The sequence below is a fragment of the Euprymna scolopes genome, chromosome 2 (genome assembly GCF_053919585.1).
Source record: "Euprymna scolopes isolate OS-2025 chromosome 2, ASM5391958v1, whole genome shotgun sequence".
NCBI classification, from domain to species: Eukaryota; Metazoa; Mollusca; class Cephalopoda; order Sepiida; family Sepiolidae; genus Euprymna; species Euprymna scolopes.
In genome coordinates this window covers 104,824,251-104,851,798 of record NC_136483.1, presented here as the reverse complement: position 1 = coordinate 104,851,798, position 27,548 = coordinate 104,824,251, and the positions used below count along the sequence as shown (strand labels likewise).

The 27,548-nt window shown below is 29.3% G+C and overlaps 1 protein-coding gene across 3 annotated transcripts in view; it reads right to left on the bottom strand.

Annotated features, from left to right (window-relative positions):
* Positions 1-27,548, bottom strand: part of LOC145293787 (uncharacterized) — a 55,888-nt gene that overhangs the window by 15,180 nt on the left and 13,160 nt on the right. For all 3 annotated transcript variants that reach the window (XM_080140359.1, XM_080140348.1, XM_080140340.1), the window contains one exon: positions 5,622-5,932. In XM_080140359.1, the coding sequence (XP_079996485.1) occupies positions 5,622-5,684 (63 nt within the window). In that variant the 5' untranslated portion in view covers positions 5,685-5,932. The remainder of the gene's footprint in view (positions 1-5,621; positions 5,933-27,548) is intronic.

Genomic DNA, 27,548 nt, shown 5'->3' with positions numbered 1-27,548 from the left:
AAAACAGAAACGAGTAAGGGAAAAAACAGAAACGAGAATAGTGAAAAACCCGAAACGAGAATAGTGAAAAACCCGAAACGAGAATAGTGAAAAACCCGAAACGAGAATAGTGAAAAACTCGAAACGAGAATGAGAAAAAACAGAACTGAGAAAGGAAAAACAGAACCGAGAAAGGAAAAACAGAACCGAGAAAGGAAAAACAGAATCGAGAAAGGAAAAACAGAATCGAGAAAGGAAAAACAGAATCGAGAAAGGAAAAACAGAATCGAGAAAGGAAAAACAGAATCGAGAAAGGAAAAAAAATCGGAAAGGAAAAACAGAACCGGTAATGGGGGGAAAAAAAATACAGAACCGAGAAAGGGGGGGGGGGAACAGAACCGAGAAAGGAAAAAAAAAACCAGAACCGAGAAAAGAAAAAAAACAGAACCAAGAAAGGAAAAAAACAGAACCGAAAAAGGGAAAAAACAGAACCGAAAAACAGAACCGAGAAAGAAAAAAAAAACGGAATCGAGAAAGGAAAAAAACAGAACAGAGAAAGGAAAAAACAGAACCGAGAAAGGGCGAGAGAGAAACCAGAAATGAGAAAAAGAACCAGAAACTAGAAATAAACAAAAACAAACAGAAAATAAAAAAACGAGAAAAAGAAAAAGAAATAAAAACGGAAGTAATCAAAATAAAAAAAAAAGGGAAAATAAAACAAAAAAGTGAAAAAAAGAATAAAACAGAAAAGTGAAAGAAAGGAGAAAACAGAAAAGTGACAGAAAGGAGAAAACAGAAAAGTGAAAGAAAGGAGAAAACAGAAAAGTGAACGAAAGAATATTTAAAGAAAAATACCGAAAGAAAAATTGAACAAGATGAAAGAAATAAAAGTATGAAAAGAAAAAGAAAACGAAAGAAAACAGAAAAATGAACGAATGAAAAAGAAAAAATGAACGAATGAAAAAGGAAAAATGAACGAATGAAAAAGGAAAAATGAACGAATGAAAAAGGAAAAATGAACGAAAGATTAGCGAAACGTAAACGAAAGAAAAGAGAAAACAGTGAAAAACAAAAACAAAAACGTGAAAGAGCAAAAACAAAAAAAGTGAAAGAAAGAAAACAAAAAACGGGTAAGATGAAAAGTACTCAAGAAAAAAAAAACAACTAAAATATATAACTCAAAATATAAGGGAAAAGAAAAAAGAAACATCTCAAACAATATGAAAGAGGGGGGGCTGACTTTTTCTTTTTTTTTTTTTTTTTTTTTTTGGAAGACGGCGACAAAAAATTGCTGAGTCTGCATTTCTCTTTTCGGGCGTTCTTAATTTAGTGCTGACATTAAACTAAACTGAAAGTTCCGATCCATATAAGGGCAAAAGGAAGGGGAGAGGTCAAGAAGGTCTCCGCCCTTAATACTATCCAGTTGGAGGGGCAGGGCGGCTGCGGCTGCTGTGGTGACGAACCCCATCAAACTAGTCTGGCATCCTCCATCTTCGTTCATCTAGGCCGATAATGTACGGGAGGGTGCAATTTCCCAATAGTCGACCCTCACCTTGGCAATACTCCATCCCACACACACGTCAGATTTTAGTGAATTAGTGAATGGTGGTACTATTTCATTCCTATGGTCGTATCCGATATCCATCAGCAGGAATAATTCGTTTTAAAGAAGGTCTCTCTTTTCTTCTTTTATTTTTTTAATTTTTGCTGACTTCGTGAAATTTCAAAACTCTTTTCTTTTTATTATACAGTAGAACCCCATGATACGGTGGCCCTAGGATACGTTTTTTCTTCAGGTTTCGATGTGGAATACGATGTTTTCCGGCCCCTGGTCACGGTATCTGCCTCACCTTACGGTGTTATTGATACTGTTATTTGATTATATACATGTGTATATAAAATAAAACAGAAAAGTGAAAGAAAAAAGAAAAATGGGCGCTCCTACTATTAGGACGAAATTTTGTAGTCGATAAATAGAGTTTACAGATAAAAAATAAACAATGGTTTTTGCTGATTTTTTTTTTTTTTTCACTTATAATAAATTACAATGGTAGCTTCCAAATTATGCAGTCGAAATTACCTGAACATTACTAACTTATTAAAAAAAAAGAAACAACTTTTAATCGTGTGAAAAAAAATCGGCCATCTTGTTTAAATCGAAACGGAAAATTACCTCCCTTTTGACATCTCCTGTGTCTTACAATCAATTTCATCAAATTCTATTTTTATTTTATTGAATAAATAATTTTCTACCTTTTATATATATATATATATATATATATATATATATATATATATATATATATCCGTTGCATTTACTGCAATGATTAAAAAAAAAAAACGCAATTGTAACTCATCGGATTTACATTCGTTTTTAAAAAAATCTACATAGTAAGTAAAAAAAAATCGACGATTATCCAGGATAACAACAAAAAAACAACAATGGGGGAAGGGGGCATGAAAAAATAAATACATAACAAATAAATGTTATTAAAAGCAAGATACGTTACTCTTCTATCTACTTGGATATGGTTTTGCGTTTTAACTTATTTTAAAGTATTTTCAATTAAAAATAAAGATAGTGTCGAGTTAGAACGGAAAAGAAAATGGTGATCGCATTAAAGGCGTAGTCGAGCCACGACAATCGCTCAAAAATCGAAAATTAAACAAAATACTGATCGAAACACATCCAATAAATGTCACCAATCATGTGAAAATGTAATGCTCTACCAGCATTTTGTTTAATTTTCGATTTTTAAACGATTATCAAGGTTCGATGTATTTACTGTTTCAGTCACATCCTTTGTTGGTTATTCTGAAAAAAAAACTCCTTATAAATAATATAATAATAAATTTGAAGATAAATATATTTATAAGCACTAATTGCTAATTATCGAGGTTGTTTTTGTCATTAAAATTCGATTTTTTTGTAGATCAATCTGTTTAATATATATATATATATATATATATATATATATATATATATATATATATATATATATATATATATATATATATATATATATTGCAATTACGAAGGGAAGACTTTCATCCAATTTGTTATGTGATGGATAATAAATATCAGTTAAATTAAATTAAATGACTTTAATTTAAGAAAAAAAAAAAAAAAAAAAAAACTAACAGTTCTTGCCAGAAACTAAATCATTTTAAAGAGGTCAACAAAGTTTAGTCTGATGAAAAAAAAAAAAAAAAAAGAATGCTATTTGATGTCTTGGAATGTTTATAATTTAAGCTCCTCCCACTCAAGGAAGTCGACTTCTACTCGCACTTGTCTGGGATATAGTTTCTACTTTTAAAGTGGGGGAAAAGTGTCATTTTAAAGGGGTTTTTTTTTCCGTTAAGTATTTCATGTTTGATTTAAAAAATATTTCATTCTGATCTTATGATTATTAAAATATAAAACTTATTTTTATTTAAAATATAACAAGTGGAAGACGGTGGCGCAAACGATAAAAGAAGAAAAAATAAAACAGACGTCGTGCAGAGAAGTTAGTTTATAGTCTAGTTTTAGGGGAGATTTTTAACCCCCCCCCCTCACACACACACACACACACACACAATGCAGATTATTGGCGATTAATAAATTTATTGACAAATCATATTGCACTAAAGGGAATTCACGTTGTTAATTTAACTAATTCGTAAAATAGACAGTGACTTTATAGCAGATGTAACTTGAAATCGTAATTTCTTCATCGGGAACGATATTTTAGATTTAGTAAGGAAAATTAAATGATGAAAATTAAAAATTGTGATCGGAACGTGGAAATCGACACAATATCTGCAATCTTTTTTAAAAAACAACAAAAAAAACTTTTATACATAAAATAAATTAATAAAAAACACACACATACAGGAAAGAAAGAAATTAAAAAGAAGAAAGACAGACACGGGCGTCTTTCTACTCCGAAATCTCTGCAAAATCAATGCAAATAAAAAGCAAAAATAAAAGATGGCAATTCCTACAATTTTGACGTTTCGGAAATATATCTACTATAATATAAAAGGAACTTGTGTGTGTGTGTGTGTGTGTGTGTGTGTGTGTGTGTGTGTGTGTGTGTGTGTGTGTGTGTGTGCTAGTTCGTTCCCTATAGACTCCGCAACGGCCGGACTGATTTTTTATGAAATTTCACACAAACATACTTACAGTCTAACATCATAAATGCATTTGAGAAGTTTTATCACTGCACAAGCAGTATAAAATCAATAGTAGGTTCTTTGATATGACAGGGATGCGTTCGAAATGAATGTTTCTGCTGAGTGCACAATTACACTTTACTTTTGCATTTTAACCTTCAATTCAAGCCGTTATAAATACAGATTAATTTATAAAAACGACTGTAGGTTCTCTACAGTACAATGTGGAATACAATGTATTCTGGACTAAGTCACTGCGGCAGTGCGGCAGTGCGGCAATCAATCGATTTGATTGAAAATGGGTAATTTCATCGATTAAAACATGGAAGTGCGAGACAATCGTTGATCATTATTCAATATTGAGCAACGTCAGGTGTCCCAGCTAGTTTAAGATAGAATATTTGAAATGATAATTTACTAGACAAAAACAAAGAAAAAAAAGAAAGAAATGTCGCGATTATTAAACATTCACGGAATCGTTTTTATTATTATTATTATTATTTTTGCATTTTCAAATTATTTTATCAACAATTCGGATGTTTTTTTTTTGTGTTTTTGTTTTTGTTTTTTGTTTTTAATATAAATGACTGGCTGGTGGTTAGAGTTCTTGGAAAATCAATTGCAAAAGTGATATTCTCTTGAAGGTTCAATTCTCAGTGTAGGCGACCGAAGGTTCGATTCTTAATGTGGGCGATTGCGAAATACTTAGGACCTCTATCCAGTCATGGCTGACAGAACGAGAGAATGCTACCGCCGTGAAGTAAAATAAAGGGTCTCGTTCGAAATTCCATCCAAATTTCCGAGTTTGACAGAAACATTCCTGAATTTCTGAAGATACACCTGAAAAAGGTCGGAGGTCACATCGACCGAACATTGTGAAAATAACACTCAAGATGAGAACAGTAGTTCGAAGAATCCAAATAATACGAATAACCCACCCTCATCTCCAAAGTTCAGAAACGTCATGGTCGTTATTGTTTTCGTTTATCATTATGGTATTTTTTACTTTCTTTCCACCTTAACTATTTTCCTTTAAAATAACGGTTTTAATAGTTTTCGAGTACGCTGAAAACGAATATCGCTAAAAGATTTTCCGCAAATAAGTAGTTTTCCGAATATTAAGCAATGCACTTCCTTATGTTAAAAGTGGTGCCCATATTGCTGTATTTTTTGTTTGTTTTTGGCAGGCACGCACGCTTGCCACCACTTTTACACTGCTTCCAGAAAACTATTTATTTGCATAAAATTTAAAACCGATATTCGTTTTCAGCACACCCGAAAACTGAATAAGTCGTTATTTTAAAGGAAAATGTTAAAGTGGAAACCAAGTAACGATTAACCCAAGAAAATTTGTGACGGTTAAAAAACGTACAAAAACACGTGTGACCTAGACAAAATAAAAAATAAAAAGCCTCGCCCTAATGATTTTTTTTTTCTTTTTGATTTTGTCTTTGTGTGTTAAATTTATAAATTTATTTACAAACCTTAATAGAACATAGCGTTGAAGCAAACGCTAGGATTGCCAAAAGAGTGTTGAAGGCAACCATGATCGGTTGTGGGTTTTTTCCCCTGGTTGTTGCTGTGGAAGAGAGACGCTGATGAGGAAGACGTCAGCACAGAATTAAGAGGCAAGTGCGAGAGAAAATGACTGGTTGCGCACTTTGTTTATAAAGACGTAAGGGCACTTCCCCTCTTCCTTCTCCTCCTTTCTTTTCATCCACTAAGTTCAGTGCCACGTTGGAAGAAGAAAAAAAAAGAATGGGAAGCTGAGGAATCTACCATTCCTTTACCAAATCTACAAAAAAGTAAAAATAAAAAATAAAATAAAATAAAAATACCATATACACAAAATTGACAACGTGGCCAAAAATACGAAAAATAAACCAAAAAAATAGGGTTTGGGGTAATTTCATTTCGGCACTTTTGCCTTATTTTTTTTTAAATCATCTCAAACTTTCTTTTCTTATATATATATATATATATATATATATATATATATATATATATATATATATATATATATATATATATATACTAGCATGGATGCCGGCGTTGCCCGGGTGTTTGGAGAGGTGTGTTGAGCAAAAAAATAAAAAGGTGGTAGTAGGAAGGCAGGCTCGAACCCGTACTGCGAAGGAGGAAAATAACGTAAAAAAAAAAGAAAACGTGACGTCTTTGCTGTTATGACTACCGCCAAACAGGAGGTGACTTGTGTTTAAATTAAGGCTAGAGAATCGAAAAGAGGGGATGACTTTCGAAAATATCGGCGAAAAAAGCGACCCTTCCCTGTAGAAAAGTGCCCAGTTGAGGGTGAAGAAATTAATGTTTTTAGCTAATTTTTCGGTATTTGTCATCTGAAGGGTCGAGCTTCAAAACGATACTGATCTTGTAAAAATCTGTCGCCTCTGTCGAAAGTTTTAGGCAGACATGCAAACATACATACAGAGATTTATATACTTGTAGCTCAAATTTTCGACCCAAACAGATTAAAAAGCTTGCCCTATCTTAGAATACCCTTTATGTACAATTTCAAATGTTTAGACCAGAAATTGTCTGAGTAATTTGGTAAAGACCGCAGAGGTCACATTTTTTTAAATTTTGACCCCTATTATGACCCCTTAACATTTATTGTTTTGGGCTCAAATCAAGTTATTAAGTTAGATCCATGTTCAAGGAACCTATATCTAAAATTTCAAGCGTTTAGACCCAAAATTGACAGAGAAGTTTGGTAGAGTTCTCAAAGGTCAAATCGTTGAACTTTAACCCCTTAACAGCCAAATTTCTGGCCGAAAACTGATTACAAAGATTTTCCAAAATCTCACTACCCTATATATCAAATTTCAAGTCTGTAGACTGAAAATTGACAGAGTTATTGTGTAGGGAAATGTATACAGACAGACAGACAGACAGACAGATACTTTCACGTTTATATATATACTAGCATATGTGCCCGGCGTTGCCCGGGTTTTTGGAGGTGTATGCTGAGCAAAAAGAAGAAGAAAAGGTCATTTTTTTTAAATTTGACCCCTAATATGACCCCTTAACATTTATTGTTTTGAGTTCAAATCAAGTTATTAAGTTAGATCTATGTCCAAGGAACCTATATCTAAAATATCAAGTGTTTAGCCCCAAAATTGTCGGATGAGTTTGGTAGAGTTCTCAAAGGTCAAATCATTGAATTTTGAGCCCTTAACAGCCAAATTTCTGGCCGAAAACCGATCACATAGATTTTCCAAAATCTTAGTACCCTGTATATCAATTGAATTGACAGAGTTATTGCGTAAGGAAATGTACACACACACACACACACGTTCATTTATATATATATATATATATATATATATATATATATATATATATATATGTATATATATATGTATATGTATATATATATATATATATGTATATATATGTATATATATATATATATATATATATATATATATATAGATAGATAGATAGATAGATAGATAGATAGATATATCTGTATAACTTTTGTAATTATAAACTTTTAGAAGTCGGTGCTAAATTTGCGATAGGTTAAATTTAGTTTCTTTTATTACGGGAATTTAAACTGCATTATTTTTATTTTTACCATTGTTTTACTCTAAGTATCTTTAGATTATATATATGCATACATGCACATATATATTATATACTAGCATGGGTGACCGGCGTTGCCCGGGTATTTGGAGGTGTATGTTGAGCAAAAAAAAAAAAAAAAAAAAACGGTCATTTTTTTTTAATTTGACCCCTATTATGAACACTTAACATTTATTGTTTTGGGCTCAAATAAACTTATTAACTTAGATCCATGTCCAAGGAACCTATACCTAAAATTTCAAGTGTTTAGACCAAAAATTGTCGGAGGAGTTTGGTAGAATTCTCAAAAGTCAGATCGTTAAACTTTGACCCCTTACTCGCTAAATTTCTGGCCGAAATCCGGTCACATCGATTTTCCCAAATCTCAGTACCCTGTATTTCAAATTTCGACTCTGTAAACCGAATTATTGCGTATGGAAATGCACACACACACACACACACACACACACACACACACACACACACACACACACACTTTTATAGACATAAAAACAATAGATAGATAGATTTGTTTAACAAAAATATATACGCATACATAAATATATATGGAAACAATTTTGTGTTTACTATAAACTTTTTTCGCAAATATTATGCAAGTATAAATCATGTAGAATATATGCATGAATATTTGAGAGAGTTGAGTTAATGCTTTAGTTAACTAAAGATGATTATCCCGTTAAAAAACCGAAGCAACTAATAGGAAATTAATTAAAATGAATGTTTAAAAGAATATGCAAATTAGCTAGATCGTTTGCTAGTGAATGCAATTCCACAACCAAGATATAAGAAAATTGAATATTTTTTTAAAAATAAATAGAAAAGAGGATTTTTAATATGAATATCAATACACACAAAAGAAAACCAGATTTAAAAGAGTATATATATATATATATATATATAGTTTATTTTTATTATTTCAACCTCGGGGATTTTGCTTAAATCATTACAAGTTGTTTCAATCGACTGGACAATAAAATTATCCTGCTGATCTTATCAGACAATCCAAGCCAAAATAAATTAGAAGGAAGATTCTTTTAAATTACAAATGAGCATAAAAAAAAAAAAACAAGAGTTGGAGAGCTGGATAGATAGGGGAGAGGGAGAAGTGAGAGGGAAGAAAAAAAAAAAGAAAATCAATAAAGCGATGGGGGGGGACAAAGAATTGTAATTAAAGATTAAGAATAGAAGGAAATAAATTGAAATGAATTAAAAATGAATTAAAAGGAAGAGAGGAGATTTTTTGTTAAGAGGGGAGAGGGGGAGGAGAAAGGGAAAAGGTAAAATACAACGAAGTTGGAAAGAGAGACCAAAAAAAAGATAAATAACGAGGAGTATGTCAAAACACGTGCCAGTAGAGGTCCGCAGTGATTTGCGCTAGCCAAGAAAGTTATGAATTCGGTTCTCTTTGCCACAATTATTTGAGTCCTTAATCAAGCACTAGTTAAGCAACATTGAGCCTGGTTAGTACCATATGGATGACCATTTAGGAATTCTAGGTGATGTATGTGCTCTCTGCTTATCTCGGCATTTGTTTTCAGTCGTCCTGTACAGACACTTCAGTTGCCACTGGTATTTAAGAATGTCGATGTGGGTATACATAGTCTGTTAAAGACTGAAGGAGTCTTTTTGAATGTTTTAGTCCACCCCACCCCCACCACCTCATAGATTCTTAAACTTCTTTCCGACCAACAATATGGATTTAAGCAAGCCCGTTCTGCTGCGGATATCTTAACTATGATCTCTGAAAAGCAGGTGAAGCTAGGGTGATAGCCCTCGATATATATGTAGTGTCTTTGACGGGGTCTGGCACAAAAGGTTTTCTCATGAGAATGAAATTATATGGTGTTATTGGACAAATACTTAATATAATCAAATCTTTCTTAGACAAAAGAAAACTTCAGGTAATCCACGATAGTCAAAACATGATATAAATGCGAGTGTGCCACAGGGCTTGATCCTTCGACCTTTATTATGCCTGCCATTCATAAATGACCTTTCTGATAAAATTGTCTTCGAGATATTTGCTAATGACTATAACAAACACAAAGGGAAAATGAATGTATCTAACATAGTGCACATGAGCGCGGGGGGGGGAATATCAGCAGCAGCGAAAGATAGCTGGCTTGCGAAGAGATTAGCGGCAGCAGCAGTAGTCAAAAAATGCGTATATGCAAATTAGATGTATGCCTAAGGAAAAAAAGAAGAAAAAATGCATCACCTGGTCGAAGAAGCAAAGTGGGCATCGAACATGTGAAGATGAAGATAAGAATGGGCTGGCTGGGCCCAGCATGTGGTTGGAAGAAAGAGAAATGCGTGCCAGGCTAAAATGGACAGGTGACAGCAAGAAACTTTTTAAGTGGTGTTGGAAGTAACGGTAACAAAAACGTTTGTAAAAAAAAAAACTGCCGACCCAGATTTTTTTTTTTCCAGTTTTATTTTTATGAACTACTAAAGTAACGTTTTATTTTTTATGAATTACTAAAGTAAAGTTTTATTTTTATGAATTATTAAAGTAAAGTTTTATTTTTATGAATTATTAAAATAAAGTTTTATTTTTATGAATTATTAAAATAAAGTTTTATTTTTATGAATTATTAAAATAAAGTTTTATTTTTATGAATTATTAAAATAAAGTTTTATTTTTATGAACTACTAAAGTAAAGTTTTATTTTTATGAATTATTAAAGTAAGTTTTATTTTTATGAACTACTAAAGTAAAGTTTTATTTTTATGAATTATTAAAAAAAAGTTTTATTTTTATGAATTATTAAAATAAAGTTTTATTTTTATGAATTATTAAAATAAAGTTTTAGTTTTATGAATTATTAAAATAAAGTTTTATTTTTATGAATTATTAAAATAAAGTTTTATTTTTTATGAATTATTAAAATAAAGTTTTATTTTTATGAATTATTAAAAGAAAGTTTTATTTTTATGAATTATTAAAATAAAGTTTTATTTTTTATGAATTATTAAAATAAAGTTTTATTTTTATGAACTACTAAAGTAAAGTTTTATTTTTATGAATTATTAAAATAAAGTTTTATTTTTATGAATTATTAAAATAAAGTTTTATTTTCATGAATTATTAAAATAAAGTTTTATTTTTTATGAATTATTAAAATAAAGTTTTATTTTTATGAATTATTAAAATAAAGTTTTATTTTTATGAACTACTAAAATAAAGTTTTATTTTTTATGAATTATTAAAATAAAGTTTTATTTTTTATGAATTATTAAAATAAAGTTTTATTTTTATGAATTATTAAAATAAAGTTTTATTTTCATGAATTATTAAAATAAAGTTTTATTTTTTATGAATTATTAAAATAAAGTTTTATTTTTATGAATTATTAAAATAAAGTTTTATTTTTATGAATTATTAAAATAAAGTTTTATTTTCATGAATTATTAAAATAAAGTTTTATTTTTTATGAATTATTAAAATAAAGTTTTATTTTTATGAATTATTAAAATAAAGTTTTATTTTCATGAATTATTAAAATAAAGTTTTATTTTTTATGAATTATTAAAATAAAGTTTTATTTTTATGAACTACTAAAATAAAGTTTTATTTTTTATGAATTATTAAAATAAAGTTTTATTTTTTATGAATTATTAAAATAAAGTTTTATTTTTATGAATTATTAAAATAAAGTTTTATTTTCATGAATTATTAAAATAAAGTTTTATTTTTTATGAATTATTAAAATAAAGTTTTATTTTTATGAATTATTAAAATAAAGTTTTATTTTTATGAATTATTAAAATAAAGTTTTATTTTCATGAATTATTAAAATAAAGTTTTATTTTTTATGAATTATTAAAATAAAGTTTTATTTTTATGAATTATTAAAATAAAGTTTTATTTTCATGAATTATTAAAATAAAGTTTTATTTTTTATGAATTATTAAAATAAAGTTTTATTTTTATGAATTATTAAAATAAAGTTTTATTTTCATGAATTATTAAAATAAAGTTTTATTTTTTATGAATTATTAAAATAAAGTTTTATTTTTATGAATTATTAAAATAAAGTTTTATTTTTATGAACTACTAAAATAAAGTTTTATTTTTTATGAATTATTAAAATAAAGTTTTATTTTTTATGAATTATTAAAATAAAGTTTTATTTTTATGAATTACTAAAGTAAAGTTTTATTTTTATGAATTACTAAAGTAAAGTTTTATTTTTATGAATTACTAAAGTAAAGTTTTATTTTTTATGAATTATTAACGTAAAGTTTTATTTTTTATGAATTATTAAAGTAAAGTTTTATTTTTTATGAATTACTAAAGGAAAGTTTTTATTTTAAGGATTACAAAGGTAAAGTTTTATTTTCATGAATTGCTAAATTAAAGTTTTATTTTTATGAATTACTAAAATAAAGTTTTATTTTTATGAATTATTAAAATAAAGTTTTATTTTTATGAATTATTAAAATAAAGTTTTATTTTTTATGAATTATTAAAATAAAGTTTTATTTTTATGAACTACTAAAGTAAAGTTTTATTTTTATGAATTATTAAAATAAAGTTTTATTTTTATGAATTATTAAAATAAAGTTTTATTTTCATGAATTATTAAAATAAAGTTTTATTTTTTATGAATTATTAAAATAAAGTTTTATTTTTATGAATTATTAAAATAAAGTTTTATTTTTATGAACTACTAAAATAAAGTTTTATTTTTTATGAATTATTAAAATAAAGTTTTATTTTTTATGAATTATTAAAATAAAGTTTTATTTTTATGAATTATTAAAATAAAGTTTTATTTTCATGAATTATTAAAATAAAGTTTTATTTTTTATGAATTATTAAAATAAAGTTTTATTTTTATGAATTATTAAAATAAAGTTTTATTTTTATGAATTATTAAAATAAAGTTTTATTTTCATGAATTATTAAAATAAAGTTTTATTTTTTATGAATTATTAAAATAAAGTTTTATTTTTATGAATTATTAAAGTAAAGTTTTATTTTCATGAATTATTAAAATAAAGTTTTATTTTTTATGAATTATTAAAATAAAGTTTTATTTTTATGAATTATTAAAATAAAGTTTTATTTTCATGAATTATTAAAATAAAGTTTTATTTTTTATGAATTATTAAAATAAAGTTTTATTTTTATGAATTATTAAAATAAAATTTTATTTTTATGAACTACTAAAATAAAGTTTTATTTTTTATGAATTATTAAAATAAAGTTTTATTTTTTCTGAATTATTAAAATAAAGTTTTATTTTTATGAATTACTAAAGTAAAGTTTTATTTTTATGAATTACTAAAGTAAAGTTTTATTTTTATGAATTACTAAAGTAAAGTTTTATTTTTTATGAATTATTAAAGTAAAGTTTTATTTTTATGAATTATTAAAGTAAAGTTTTATTTTTTATGAATTACTAAAGGAAAGTTTTTATTTTAAGGATTACAAAGGTAAAGTTTTATTTTCATGAATTGCTAAATTAAAGTTTTATTTTCATGAATTATTAAAATAAAGTTTTATTTTTATGAATTATTAAAATAAAGTTTTATTTTTATGAATTACTAAAATAAAGTTTTATTTTTTATGAATTATTAAAACAAAGTTTTATTTTTATGAATTATTAAAATAAAGTTTTATTTTTATGAATTACTAAAATAAAGTTTTATTTTTTATGAATTATTAAAATAAAGTTTTATTTTTATGAATTATTAAAATAAAGTTTTATTTTATGAATTATTAAAATAAAGTTTTATTTTTATGAATTACTAAAATAAAGTTTTATTGTTTATGAATTACTAAAGTAAAGTTTTATTTTTATTGATTACTAACATATAGAGTAACGCCATGTAACGTTACATAAACACATATCTAACAAAATTGCTGAAACCTTAGAGAAAGACCTCTAATCCTAAGTGGAAATAGATCGTAACCTTCAATTCTGCTAATGTAAATAGATGGTAACATTTAATGCTGCTAAGACTAAGTTTCTTTCCTTTAACAGTTACAAGAAACCTTCTCCACCGGCAATACTACACTTTGATACCATAATAATTGTGGCAAAGAGAACCGAATTCATAATTTTCTTGGCTAGCGCAAATCATTGCGGACCTCTACTGGCACGTGTTTTGACATACTCCTCGTTATTTATCTTTTTTTGGTCTCTCTTTCCAACTTCCTTGTATTTTACCTTTTCCCTTTCTCCTCCCCCCTCTCCCCTCTTAACAAAAAATCTCCTCTCCACCTGAAAGATTTTTGTTTAAGCTTCTCAGTTTAACATTCACAGGCAACATGCATTGGAACAAATACGTTGAGAACGTTGCCAAAGCTGCTGCAGAGAAAGTGGGCTCTCTCTACTATGCTAGAAAATTACTTACGTGACAGGGTCCTATATCTCTACAAATCCACCATTCGTACATGCATAGAATATTGTTTCCACATCTCGACTGGTGCATCTATTACTAGTCTCTCGCTCTTAGACAGGTTCCAAAAATTCTCCTACATAATAATTTCTGCACTATCAACCAAGCTCTAACTGTTGTCCCATCGCCAAAGTGTTGCATCCCTGCGCCTGTTTTATAGATACAGAAGAGCCCCAGGATACGGCATTAAAAATTAGTAACAAAATACAATACAGTATATAATGCACATGTAATATTATAAATACAAATAACATTATAAATAATAATGGCAATGTCGTTCTACTGCAGATATTTTAAGTCACCTCTGAATATATTTACCATGTACTGGATAAGGCAGGCGAAGCCAGGGCTGTAGTCCTTGATATATCCAAGGTCTTTGACAAACTTTGCACAAAGGGCTGCCAATGAAAATTAAATCATACAGTATAACTGGATGTATACTAAATATTAATTAGATCCTTCTTAAACAATAGAAGCATACAGGTTGTCATTGACAGATGTACATCTAAGCAGCATAACATTAATGCAGAAGTGCCTCAGGGGCGATCCTTGGACCATTATTATTCCTGATATTCATAAACGACTTCCCTGATAATATTGTGCCCGGGATGGGTATATTTGCTGATGATACAACGCTCTATAATATGTATGAGGGAAGAACAGATGGACATAAATCTAAGACAATGGCAGAACCGTTAGAAAATGCCCTCCTGACTATAGTGGAATGGGTACGTAAATGGATGGTAACATTTAATGCTAGTAAGACTAAACTGCCCTCCTTTAACAATTACAAGACGCCTTTCCAACCCCCTATATCCATGACAAATAGCACCCTACCTGAGAATTCTACCTTCAAACTCCTTTTGCGGGCAATATGAACTGAAACAAATACATAGAGGACATTGCAAAGGCTGCTGCAAAGAAGGTGGGTTCCCTCTATCGAGCTAGAAGACTACTCACACCTGAGAGTATTCTGTATCTCTACAAGGTCATCATTTGCCCATGTATGGAGTATTGTTGCCACATCTGGGCTCGTGCATCTACTACTAATCTCTCCCTCTTAGATAGGATCAAAAAAAGAGTTGTCAATCTAATCGGTTCCACTTTATCAACTAAGCTCCAGCCCCTGTCCCATCGCCACAATGTTGCATCACTGTGCCTGTTTTACAAATATTTTAATGGAATGTGTTCTGATGAACTCGTTTCACTTGTACCCCCTCGACGTACATATCCCCGTCAAACCCACTTAGCAATAAGATCTCACCCCTTCACTGTTGATGTCCCTAAATGCCAGAAAGCTTTCTATTCTAATAAATTTTAAATATAATTTTTGCAAATTTCAAAGTGTAGTATCTGTCCCAATGCTACGCTTTATCTATTCTGTCCTCGGCCGGGGAAAGATAAATCCTTCTTTACTGGGGTAATTTTTGGATACCCCCTTTGGGGAGATGGATTTTCACCTACATTAAAAGCTGGCCTTGAGGGAACCACTTTGAGGCTCACTTTTGCAACACTGCATTCCAACCAGTATCTAATTGGTGTGTAAGAAAAAGGCAAAGATTTTTATTTGACCTACTAGCTGGGATCAAAGCGTAGTATTGATTCTCTCTCAAGAAATGAATACTCCCAGACATTACCTTCTCCTTTCCATATGACTTTTACAGCTGGATCATAGTGCCCATTTTACACTTGCAATAAACTGCCTATGCTTATTTGGCGGAGGGTCTAAACAAGCCAAACATTCTGGCCAGGATCAAAGTGCCCTGTCTGTTTTACCCCGGGTCAGAGGAAAAAATCCTCCTAACATGAGGTAATTTGGGGAGGGGCTGTTCACTCTAGAATGTTTCTTTGTAGGGAAACTCGATTTCCCTCACATAAGAAATCGATCTTGTGTCTAACTTTGCTCTCGTGGGGAAGTAAATAAATAAGGAAATATATGCTCTAGAACAGGATTTACCAAAGTGGGCTAGAGTGAGGAGTTCCGGAAGCGCTTTCTTAAAGAGGACTAAATGCTTTACATGGAAAAATTAAATGGCTGCAGACATTAATTATTGATCTTTTTTACTGGAAAGAGATATGGTACTTAACATAAACACACAAGAACTGTCTTAGAGAGAGAGAGAGAGAGAGAACAGTTATTTAATAAATAGTTCAACTAACTATGAGTTGAAAGCAAAATTCAAGGAAAGTGAACTTCCAACATTTTGGATAAACTTCTTTTTTTTTTTTTTTTTTACACAGTGATCACCACTTATCAAGGCCCGGAAGCCACTCAGGGATAAGGGTTATTGCAAGTACATTACGTTAGTGTGGAGATTTGATGAAGTGTTTACTTAAGGGGGCGGTTCATTAGGAATTTGTTAACATTGGACTTGAATACATCCAAGTTGTAGTCCGGTGGGAAGCAGGCAGACAGAACAGAGTTCCACAGGTGTGCAGTTGAAATTGCAGCTCAAGCTCGTAAGTTTTTGATGTGCTTCCCAACAACTTATCTTTCTGAGAAAAAATTCTCCTCGTATGCAACTACTAAAACTAAATTACAGAAATAGGTAGAATGCAGAAAATGATATGACTCTACAAGTTACTTTGATCATGCCCGACTTTGAAAAGTTCTGCAAGTTAAAAATTGTTTTTAATCTTTTTTTTTTTTTCAATACTGAATTGGCTTACAAACACAGCATGAAATCGCCTATTTTATCAGAATGCCTACTGGAGAGAACTTGAATGCCTACTAGACACTATCCTCGAGTGTCTAAGGCCTCTCTGTACAGGGGTTTGTCAGAACAACCTGGCATGAGGATATTTTTCCCTAGAAGTAAACCCTGACCAAATATTCAAAACCCCATAGTATTCGCTGCCCAAAGAAGATCTCCTCGCTATGGCTAATCCACATTAGCTTTTACGAGGAATGGTGCATATTCTTCAAGTGATGTTACTTCAAACACGAAGCTGGATACTCCACCAGACTAGATAAATTCTTTTCCTGGAATTCAGTAAGACCAAGAGACCAAAATGAAATATATCCTACAACGTATGAAAATGGTTAATTGGGGAGAGAAAAAAATATGTTCTCAATTTCTTTACTAACTCTGTGTTTGGGAGATAAGGAAGTTTAATTGAACATCCGAATATCTATGAGCCTTATATAGAGATCAAGTGTTAGCCCCAGGTAGTGGGCCCCTTGATTTCTGAGAACTTCGACTGAAGCAAAAAACAAACAAAAAAATAAGACAACAGCTGCACCTTTAGACATTAGTTTTTGTTTCATTCTGAATTAGTTATTTCTCCATATCGAATTCCATTGCTATTTTTTTTTTTTTTTATTATTTGTGATTGTTTTTGATGTTTTGTACTGAACAGCTCTTTCTGTTATTAACTGCCAGGATTTTTTTTTTTTTTTTTGCTAATAATTTAAGAACAATAATAAAGATCATTCTTTAGTTGAGCTTTTCTTCAACCTATTCGTTTTCATTGTCGATATCACTCGTAGTTTATTCTCATACTGGTATACATTTTCATGACTCATGTCTCCAACATCCAAAAGAAGCAAATTTACCAATGCTTTTGTGGCTGCTCCCTTAGGTCAAGGAACCACAAAAAATCATTAGTTAAAATTTGAAATCAATGTTTTACATATTTATTTTGGAAATTAGCTTGTTACTCAGGGGCTCCATGGTATTCTGAAGTTTGGGAAACGCTGCTCTAGAAAATAGCGGTTGGCTTAGTTGTAGTAACAGTATTAGTAGTATTAGTAGTATTAGTAGAAGTAGTAGTATTAGTAGTATTAGTAGAAGTAGTAGTAGCAGCAGTAAATTCGTTTCTGTTTACATTTGCAATTTTTCATTTGGAAGAATTCTTTCAATTCATTAAAAAAGATGGTATTTTTGTACTTTCTTTCCACCTCAACAATCACCTCTAAAATAACGACTTTTAAAGGGTTTCGGGTATGCTGAAAACGAATATCACACTTAAATTTGGGGCAGACAAAGTAGTTTTCTGGATATTAAGACCTTTGTAGTAATCCATTATGCTTTCATTGGTGACCATGTTTTTTGCTAACTGAACAAATACTAATGCACAGGCATGTTACAAAACACCCTCTCCTCCCCATGTTAAGAATGGCGAACGCCACTGACATTCATTAAGTAATACAATGGAAAAAATGTCTTAATATCCAGAGAACTACTCGCCTGCCTCAAATTTGAATTTGATGTTCGTTTTCAGCATACTCGAAAACCTATGAAGGTCGTCATTTGAAAGGTAGAAAGAAAGTAAAAATTTACTGAAATGATAATTAATAATTAGTTTACAAGTGCATCAATTTTATTTCATTTAATAACTATAATAATTAACTTTAAAAAATAAAACCTTAAAAAAAAATCTCAGAATCCTCGGATTTCAATGAGACCTTTGACACATTTACTCATTGATGAAATAATTTTATTGGTTAGTTGTTTTTTTTGTTTTGTTTTTTTTTCTTTTAAAGAAGAAAAAGAAGAAGAAATGTTATCGTGACATTTATTATAAGGAAAATCGACGCTAACAGTACTTTGTATAATTTTAATTTTTAACTCATTGTCGAGACTTCAAAGATGTCACAGATACCATGCAGCTATTTTTTCTTGTGTTCATCTAACGCTTGACACTACTTATTTTTCGAACCGAATAAACATTTAAAAATAAGTAAAAACTAAAAACTTATCCAGGTAGGTGAAAAAGTAACTTATCTTACTTCGTTATATTTGTTTTTTGATACTTTTTCGAATCTCTGTGGATTGTTAGACAAACCCGAAAATCCTATTTTAAAAATAGTAATTTTTTTTTAAAATGCAGCTATGTGGTTTTTTGGGCACTTTTGCAATCGTTGTCATTGATCTGAGGGAATTAACTCTATTTTACTAAGAGATTTATTCATTTTTTTTTTCATACGAGAATTTTGGATGCAAAAAAAATTAACATTACAAAAAAATATTAATAACAAAAGAAGAAGAAAAAAAAATGACGCTAATTGCAGAGGAATTGTTAGTTTTACAAAACAAAACATTCAAGTAATTGTAAGAAAACAATGATTTTGTGACATTAAATAAAGTAGTTGAAAAAAAAATCATTTTTTTCGTTGAACTGTTGCTTCCTTCTGGTAATTCATTCAGCCATCTACATGAAAATCATGGGCAAGTTTATCTATGGACATAAAAATCTTGCTCCCCAAGAGGTCTCATATTTAGAGATGCATTAATTTTTTCAATACTCAATTGGCTTACAAACAGCATGAAATCTTCTATTCTATAAAACATCAGTATTTCATGTCAGCCTATTTCTTGGGTGGTCTCTCTTCCCTTAGCTAAATATATCTCCTATCGCAGGTCTGTTGTCAGGATGCATTGCAACTATGCAAACCACTAAACATGCAACATTGAACTCTCAAATGATTCCTGCTACCCTATGTTACATGATAAGGGCTATCCCCTTTTCATGTAAGTATAAAAATGGAGAATTTAGTTTAAAATGAAAATGAAAAAGCATAGGCGGAATTCGAACCTCGTAATCTAGGTGTAGAAATAGATTACGTGTGAGAATTTAAAAATGTAAAACAAGCATTTGTTTAGAATATAGATAAAATATTCAAGAAAAGAATGTGAGCTGTCAAGTTTATTATGAAATTTTAAATTGAAAGAATGCAGCTTATAAGATAATGCTTTTAACATATTGAATATAGGTTAAAATTCCTTTTGTAGAAATAGGAAAAGTTTTGGACACGTATGTCCAAAACACGTGAAAGAAGGCACATGTTTTAACATGTGTATGACGTCACGGAAAATAGAAAGTTCGAGGGATAGAGAAAAACTTAGTTAGAAGCAGTCAGTGAGAAAACTCAGGGACAGTCAGACGTCTGGAAGCGAGACGTCACTTCAAGAAAAAAATGTGAAACTTTGAATTCTTGATGATGGAATCACGGCCGTGTGAAGAATAAACCATCAAGTGTTTTTTGTAAAGCTCGTCTTGTGTCTTATGATTCTTAAAAAAGGTAAAGTCCAATTGTATTATATATTTGTGTTATATGTCTTTACATACACGTCTCAACATCATCATGTCTGAACAGTCTGAACAATATCCCTTCACTCAAAGAGCTTTCTTCTCCTTCTAATCTACACAAGCAAAGAAATGAACATTTTCATATATAAGAATCTCTCCTAACAGGAACTATCTCTTTAGAACTCTTACAACAACTTCTCTCTCTCTCTCTCTCTCTCTCTCTCTCTCTCTCTCTCTCTCTCTCTCTCTCTCTCTGAGTCTTACAACATCCCTCACTGTAATAAGACTCTTTCTAAGCATATCTCTCTCAAGACTCACCTCTTTTAATAAGACCCCCAATGTAACACCCTACAACATTACTTAACTTCATTATATAATAAGAACTGGTGTGTCTGGCTTCATTAGCAAGGACCTGAACCATTTAGGTACCGTCAACCGCGGAAGATACAGTTGAAATTAAACATTTATTCTTATTAAATGCTTTTAACGTCAGTCAGAGTGATCTAATCATTATATGACGATCTGGGCATATGAGCTAAGTTGACCGACTTTATTACAACTGAAAGTGCTCAACGATAAGAAACAAGTTTCTTAAATGGACTGACATAATTATTTACAATAATAATTATTAAATACCTACAGACACTAGTGTTTCATCCTTTCGGGAATCATCAGTGCAGGGTGTCACGATTAACGCCAGTCGAGAGATTCGAACCCCGGCAACAGAAGTCATGTTTGGCTTCATTCACAAAGACCATTCGGCTACTGTCAACATACAGTTGAAATTAAACATTTATTCTTATTAGATACTTTTTAACGTTAGTCAGAATGATCTAATTATTATATATATATATATATATATATATATATACATATATATATATATATATATACATATATATATATATATATACAGGGTGAGTACGGGAAACTGATGTTTTTAAGGAAAACAAAACTGCGAATATTTCAATAAAAATTTTATAATGTACATAAAAACATTTACTAAACTCCCTAGGAGAGCAAGGGGCGTTCTAAAAACATCTGTTTCACGTGACTCACCATATATATATATATATATATATATATATATATATATATATATATATATATATATATATATTAGTCAAGCAAGTAACTGTGAGACGCGACAAAATGTTTAGTCAAAGCAAAGTTACTTGTAACGACTACTATTGTCTAATGAAACTTTGGGGATACTATAAAAACACAAATTTTTAATTTCCTCACCAAATAATTTATGAATTCCTTTGGAATAGTGATAATAATAATCTTCATGTTCTTCTGCTTCGTTTCAGATATTATTTTAGACTATTCATACTAACATAACATTTGATAACTGTTTGCTGGAACTATTATTACTACTCGTTCTTTCTACCAGCGTAATACTGACTGCTTGCTAGAGTTATTGATGCTATCCTTTTCATTCTTTAAGCAGTTTACGACATAAAAATAATTTTATATTATATTTTATTATATTATATATATATATATATATATATATATATATATATATATATATATATATATATATATATATATATGGTAAGGAATTGACTTAGCAAGATAAAGGACTGTTTGAATAAATTCGCTTGTTTCTTAAAGCTTTTACCGGAAAAGTCTTACAAATTTTCAAATTACTTCCTTTAGAATTGTAATTATTAACTTTTTAATTACCACATATTTTAATCATTTTCCAAAAAAATAGAAAAAAAAACAAAAAAAAAAAACGAATTTTAATTTTTACTAAAAGTTTAAAAATTAATTCAATATTTTATTTTATTTATTTATCAGCATCACTCCTCCTACTCCTCTTCAGTCGTTTTCAGTCTCTTTTTTCTCTCCTCTTCCGTACCCCCTCACTTATATCCTCTTACCCGCTCTCCTTCTCTCTTACACCCCGTACTCCCATTTCTTATGCACTCGTACTCTCTCTCGGGGCCTCTCGCCCCTGCCTCTCTCTCTTACCCTTTTGTCCCTTTCCGTTTGCACCCACACTCTCTCGTATCCCACATCCTCTCCTTTCTATTTGCAAAATAACATCACACTTTTTTTTTAATTAATTTTATTTTGGCACTTTTCTAGATCAGAATTTAATCTATTGTAATAAAAAGGACATTACCAAGTGTTTAGAGGGCGTTTTAAACAGCAATATTAAATATATATACGAAATTCATCTTCTGTTTCAAAGAATCGCAATTGTAAAATAAAATAAATATAAATATAAATTATCGATCGATACTTTTCGTAATTTCAATGCTTTTTTAAGTAATCTAATTTTGGTAAATTTGTGGATGAACACTCGCTGTTATTTCTCTCCCCACCTCTACGATTTTCTGAGTATTTATTTTAGACGAAAAATTTTGATGGGAGGAAAAAATATTTTAGAATTTTAGTATAAGCATAAGTTTCATGTATAAATGTAATGTAAAATGATATCTCATTTCCGGGCCATTCTAATTTTTTTAAAGAAACTAACTAATCTTTTTACCATTAGCTCTAAGTCTGAGTGGCAAGGACATAAAATGATATGTAATGGCATAAAAATGTAGAACCTCCAAAGCATCATTTATCTGATATAGTAAAAAGGAAAAAAATGGTTATCTGCTTTAAGATGCAAGAACGATTTAAAAATGAGGGATCATTGTACATTAAATTTATGTGCGAAACTAATCAAAATTCTAAATTGTCTTTTTCTTGTTTGTTTCTTCTTTCTGTCAAGCTTTTCAACGTAATCGCCTAAAAATAGAATCTCAAATCTTTTGGGAAGGAGAGCAGACAGTGTTAACTTACAATATTGCTCTACAATAAGTTTATGTATTAGGTTCTGACATGCAAATTTTTTCATTTTCAATACACGGCAACAGTTTAAAAAGCTTTTATAATCAAAATCTTGGTGATTATTCTTTCACTTCTAATCTGGAGCATTAGATGCAATGAGAGAAATTAGCTTGTTAATTTTAACCAAACTTTTCTGCTTTCACTACCAATGCTCAGACTCTTTTTTCAGTTCCAGTTAAAATTCTAGGACTTCATACCAAATCTAAAATAAAAGACTTGTATCCAATAAATGGATCTACTGCTGCAAAAGTATAAACTCCTGATGCAATGCGCTAGCTTTACAAAACTTAGATACATCCTAAGGAGGTTTTGCTTCGAGCATTTTATCATTCTTTGACAGAGTTTAAAATCAACTTCATAATCTAATAGGAAAGGTGATCTCTTCTTTACAGCACCTTTCTCACAGAAGTAAAACACTGAAATGTATTGAAATATACAAAAAGCAATGCCAATGACTACAATATAGAGAATGCAATTGCACCTTTAAAGCTGGTTGTGCATTCCAAACTTCTACTGAGAAATGCTATTCAACTCCATCAGTAGGATGATCGCCGGCAATTTAAAAGTTTGCTCAAAACTGACTCTTCAGTGCTCAAACATTTTAATGAATGTCAACAAAATACTGAGCACTTGGAAAAAGTGACTAGAACCTTTTCTACTGAAATATTTGTATGTTCAAATAAAAAGGTTTTTATTTGAAAATTACACTCCTTGGTGAATTAATTCCGAAATTATGACCCCCCCGCCCATCCCACAATTTTTTCGCACAAATTTCAATGTAAAAACAGCTATTATGCACACTTTGATTCGAATCTATTTTAGACAATCTATTTGTATTGTTAGAAATAATAATGACAAGTGAAATATTGTTAGTGACACTAATATTTCCCATAATATCAATTTTTCTTCCTAAATGTCCAACAATATTGGCATTTCTTTTGAAAAAATATAAATGAAACAAATAATTGACAAAAACCAAGCCATATATCTAATATAAATAGAAAAAACATTTATGGTGGCCTTCTCCCTTTAAAAGTCAACCATTACTTCAGCGTGGTATGAGGTTGTAACTAGATCCCTGCAGGCGAGCGATGGTACTGTTATGAATCATTATAACTCAGAAATTTATAATTTTTTTTATAAATATTGCATTATAAGATACTTTTCATGTGATTCTTAGCATGTTTTATTAATTAATAAATATAATTTAATTATTTTTGTTGTTGTTAACGTTGTTAATGAATATAATTTTAAAAAGTTAGGTATTTTCTTGGAAAAAGATTTTTGCCTCAACAGAAAAATATTCAACAAAATGTTGAACCGGAAAAATTATTTTACTTAAAACTATTGATTAATATTAAACTATAAAAAGGAAGATACTAGAATTAAAAAAAAAACTATTTTATTTACACTCAATCAGATGTGTCTTATGCACTAATAAAAATGTAATTGGCATTCTGTTGCACTTTTTAAGATTTTAAATATTTATAAATTTTCTCATTATAAAAAACGATTATTATATTGATTATAATTTTTTGAAAGAAGAAATATTTAATTTATAAATATTTAAAATCTTAAAAAGTGCAACAAAATGCCAATTACATTTTTATTAGTGCATAAAGCACATCTGATTGAGTGTTAATAAAATATATATTTTTAAATTCTAGTATCTTCCTTTTTGTAGTTTTATATTAATCAAAAGTTTTCAGTAAAATAATTTTCTGGTTAAACATTTTGCTGAATATTTTTCTGAGGCAGAAATCTTTTTTTCCAAGAAAATATATATTAGTATATATAGACTAGACTAGAATTTGCAACGTGAACCGACATCTTGCTGCCCAAATCCCTACATAGTAGCCCCCCTACACCAAAGTGGCAATGTGCCTTGTTTGGGGTGAAAATGTAATAAAAAAAAGAATATATTAGTGTTGGGATGATTAATTGGAATCGAAACATGGATTGAAAAAATCGGAACTTTTAGCCTATCGGAATCGAAAAAAATGTAGCCTAATTTCTGGTTCCAAAGACGATACTTGTAAAAAAATTTAAACTTAATTTTCCATTGCTAGTACTAATGATAAATATTTGTTTAAATTATGAGTAAAAATAAAATCTATAGATCATAATAACATCAAAAGACGATGTACATTTATTTTACTTACATAAAAGATAAAAAGTCGAAACTTTGCATGAATTAGTTAGGTAACCCTTAAAAGAATGCATTTGATTTACAAGGTTTCAAAAAAGTTTAAAATTTGAATGACACATTTTTATCAATAAAAATACTGTCAAACATTATTGCTAATTAGATTTTAAGTAAAATATAAAATTGTTTTTTTTATCTTTTAAATTCATTTATTTTATACGGAAATCAGATTTCTTTTATATAGTTGCTTTCTGCACGCTAGCTAGTCAGGAAGGATCTCTCCTTCTCGGATCAAAGGTAGAGGTACGGAAGAGGTACTACTCAATCAAAGGCGACAAAAGTTCCCAAGAGATTCTACTGCTTTTTTAGAACATAGTCTTTCAAGAAAATATATAGGAAGAGTAAAATGTTTGGATCATTCTACAGCTCCAGAAAGTATCGGAACCCTGATGCAAATGTAACGCAGATCCTGGTTTGGATAAGATATGAACAGCGATCATGTTTTAGAAATGTATCAAGTGACGTACACATAGCATGCAGCTGCAGTCGAGATTTAACTCACTACACGAATTAGTAGTGTAATTCAAATTTTGTCCGTAGCTGAATACTTGATGCTTCGACAGGACTATCAAAGGTATTTTTTAACGTGACGCCATCACTAGATGGGTTGCCTACCATGGCTTAAAAGAGAGAAGGATAGACTACGACAATTTCTTAACCTGGTATTTTTACTTCGCGGTACATACAGTGCCTCGCCTTCCCAAATAGTCACCCATCTAGTACTGACTAGGTTCAAAATTGCTTAAGTTTGGTGATCTGGCGAGAACCGATGTATTAACGTGATTGTGCCATATACAATATGTAGCAAGACTCAGGCTGACGATTTATAAAAAAGGATAAAATATGGTCAATGAACATTCCTTTATCTATATAAAATAAAGTATTTGTATATACAGCATAATCACGTTGATACCTCGGTTCTTGTTAGATCACCAAAGTTAAGCAACGTTAAACCTGGTCAGTGGGTAAATGGGTGACCATTTGAGAATTTTAAGTGCTGTATGTGCCCTCTGTTTTGTTTCCAGTCGTCCTGGACATCTCCTCTTTCAAATATAATATGCATTCTCATATTTATTGGTGAAACGCAACTCCAACTAGAACAAAACAATGACATCTTTGAATCAAGGTGATTCCGTTCAATTCACCAAAATAATATGAAGAGAAATTAAAAAGGAAATATCTTAAAAATAAATATGGTATAAAGTAATTTTCAGATTGTAAACTGCTTCAGCTATTTCCAGGACTGGCTCCATATACCACCCCATACCTTAAATATATATATATATATATATATATATATATATATATATATATATATATATATATACATATATATATACACAAATATATATACACACACATATATATATATATACACAAATATATATATATATATATATATACAAATATGTATATACAAATATATATATATATATACATATATATATATATACAAATATATATACATATATATATATACAAATATATATACATATATATATACATATATATATACATATATATATATATATATACAAATATATATATATATACAAATATATATATACATATATATATACATATATATATACAAATATATATATACATATATATATACATATATATATATATATACATATATATATACAAATATATATATACATATATATATACAAATATATATATACATATATATATACAAATATATATATACATATATATATACATACATATATATATATATACATACATATATATATATACATATATATATATATATACATATATATATATATATATACATATATATATATATATATATATATATATATATATATATATATATATATATGAAAGAAAGTGATTTTCGAATCATCCGCTTCAGGAATTTCCGGGACTCAGTCCATATACCCCCCTTCTAAAAATATATATATATATATATAGAATAAAGTAATTCTTATATTGTAAACTGCTTCAGCTATTTCCGAGACTAACTCCATATTCCTCCCTTACTTAAAAATATATTTGAAATAAAGTAATTTTCAGACCGTAAACCTCTTCAGCCATTTTTGAGACTGACTCTTAATATGCCCCCTCTTAAAAATATGTAGAGAATAAAGTAATTTTCAGATACTAAACTGCTTCAGCCATTTCAGAACTGACTCCATACAGCACCCCTGGTAAATATATATATAAAATAAAATAATTTTCAGATAGTAAAATGCTTCAGCCTTTTTCGAGAATGCCTCCATAGTCCATATATCCCCCTCTTAAAATTTTATATGAAATAAAAAATTTTAAG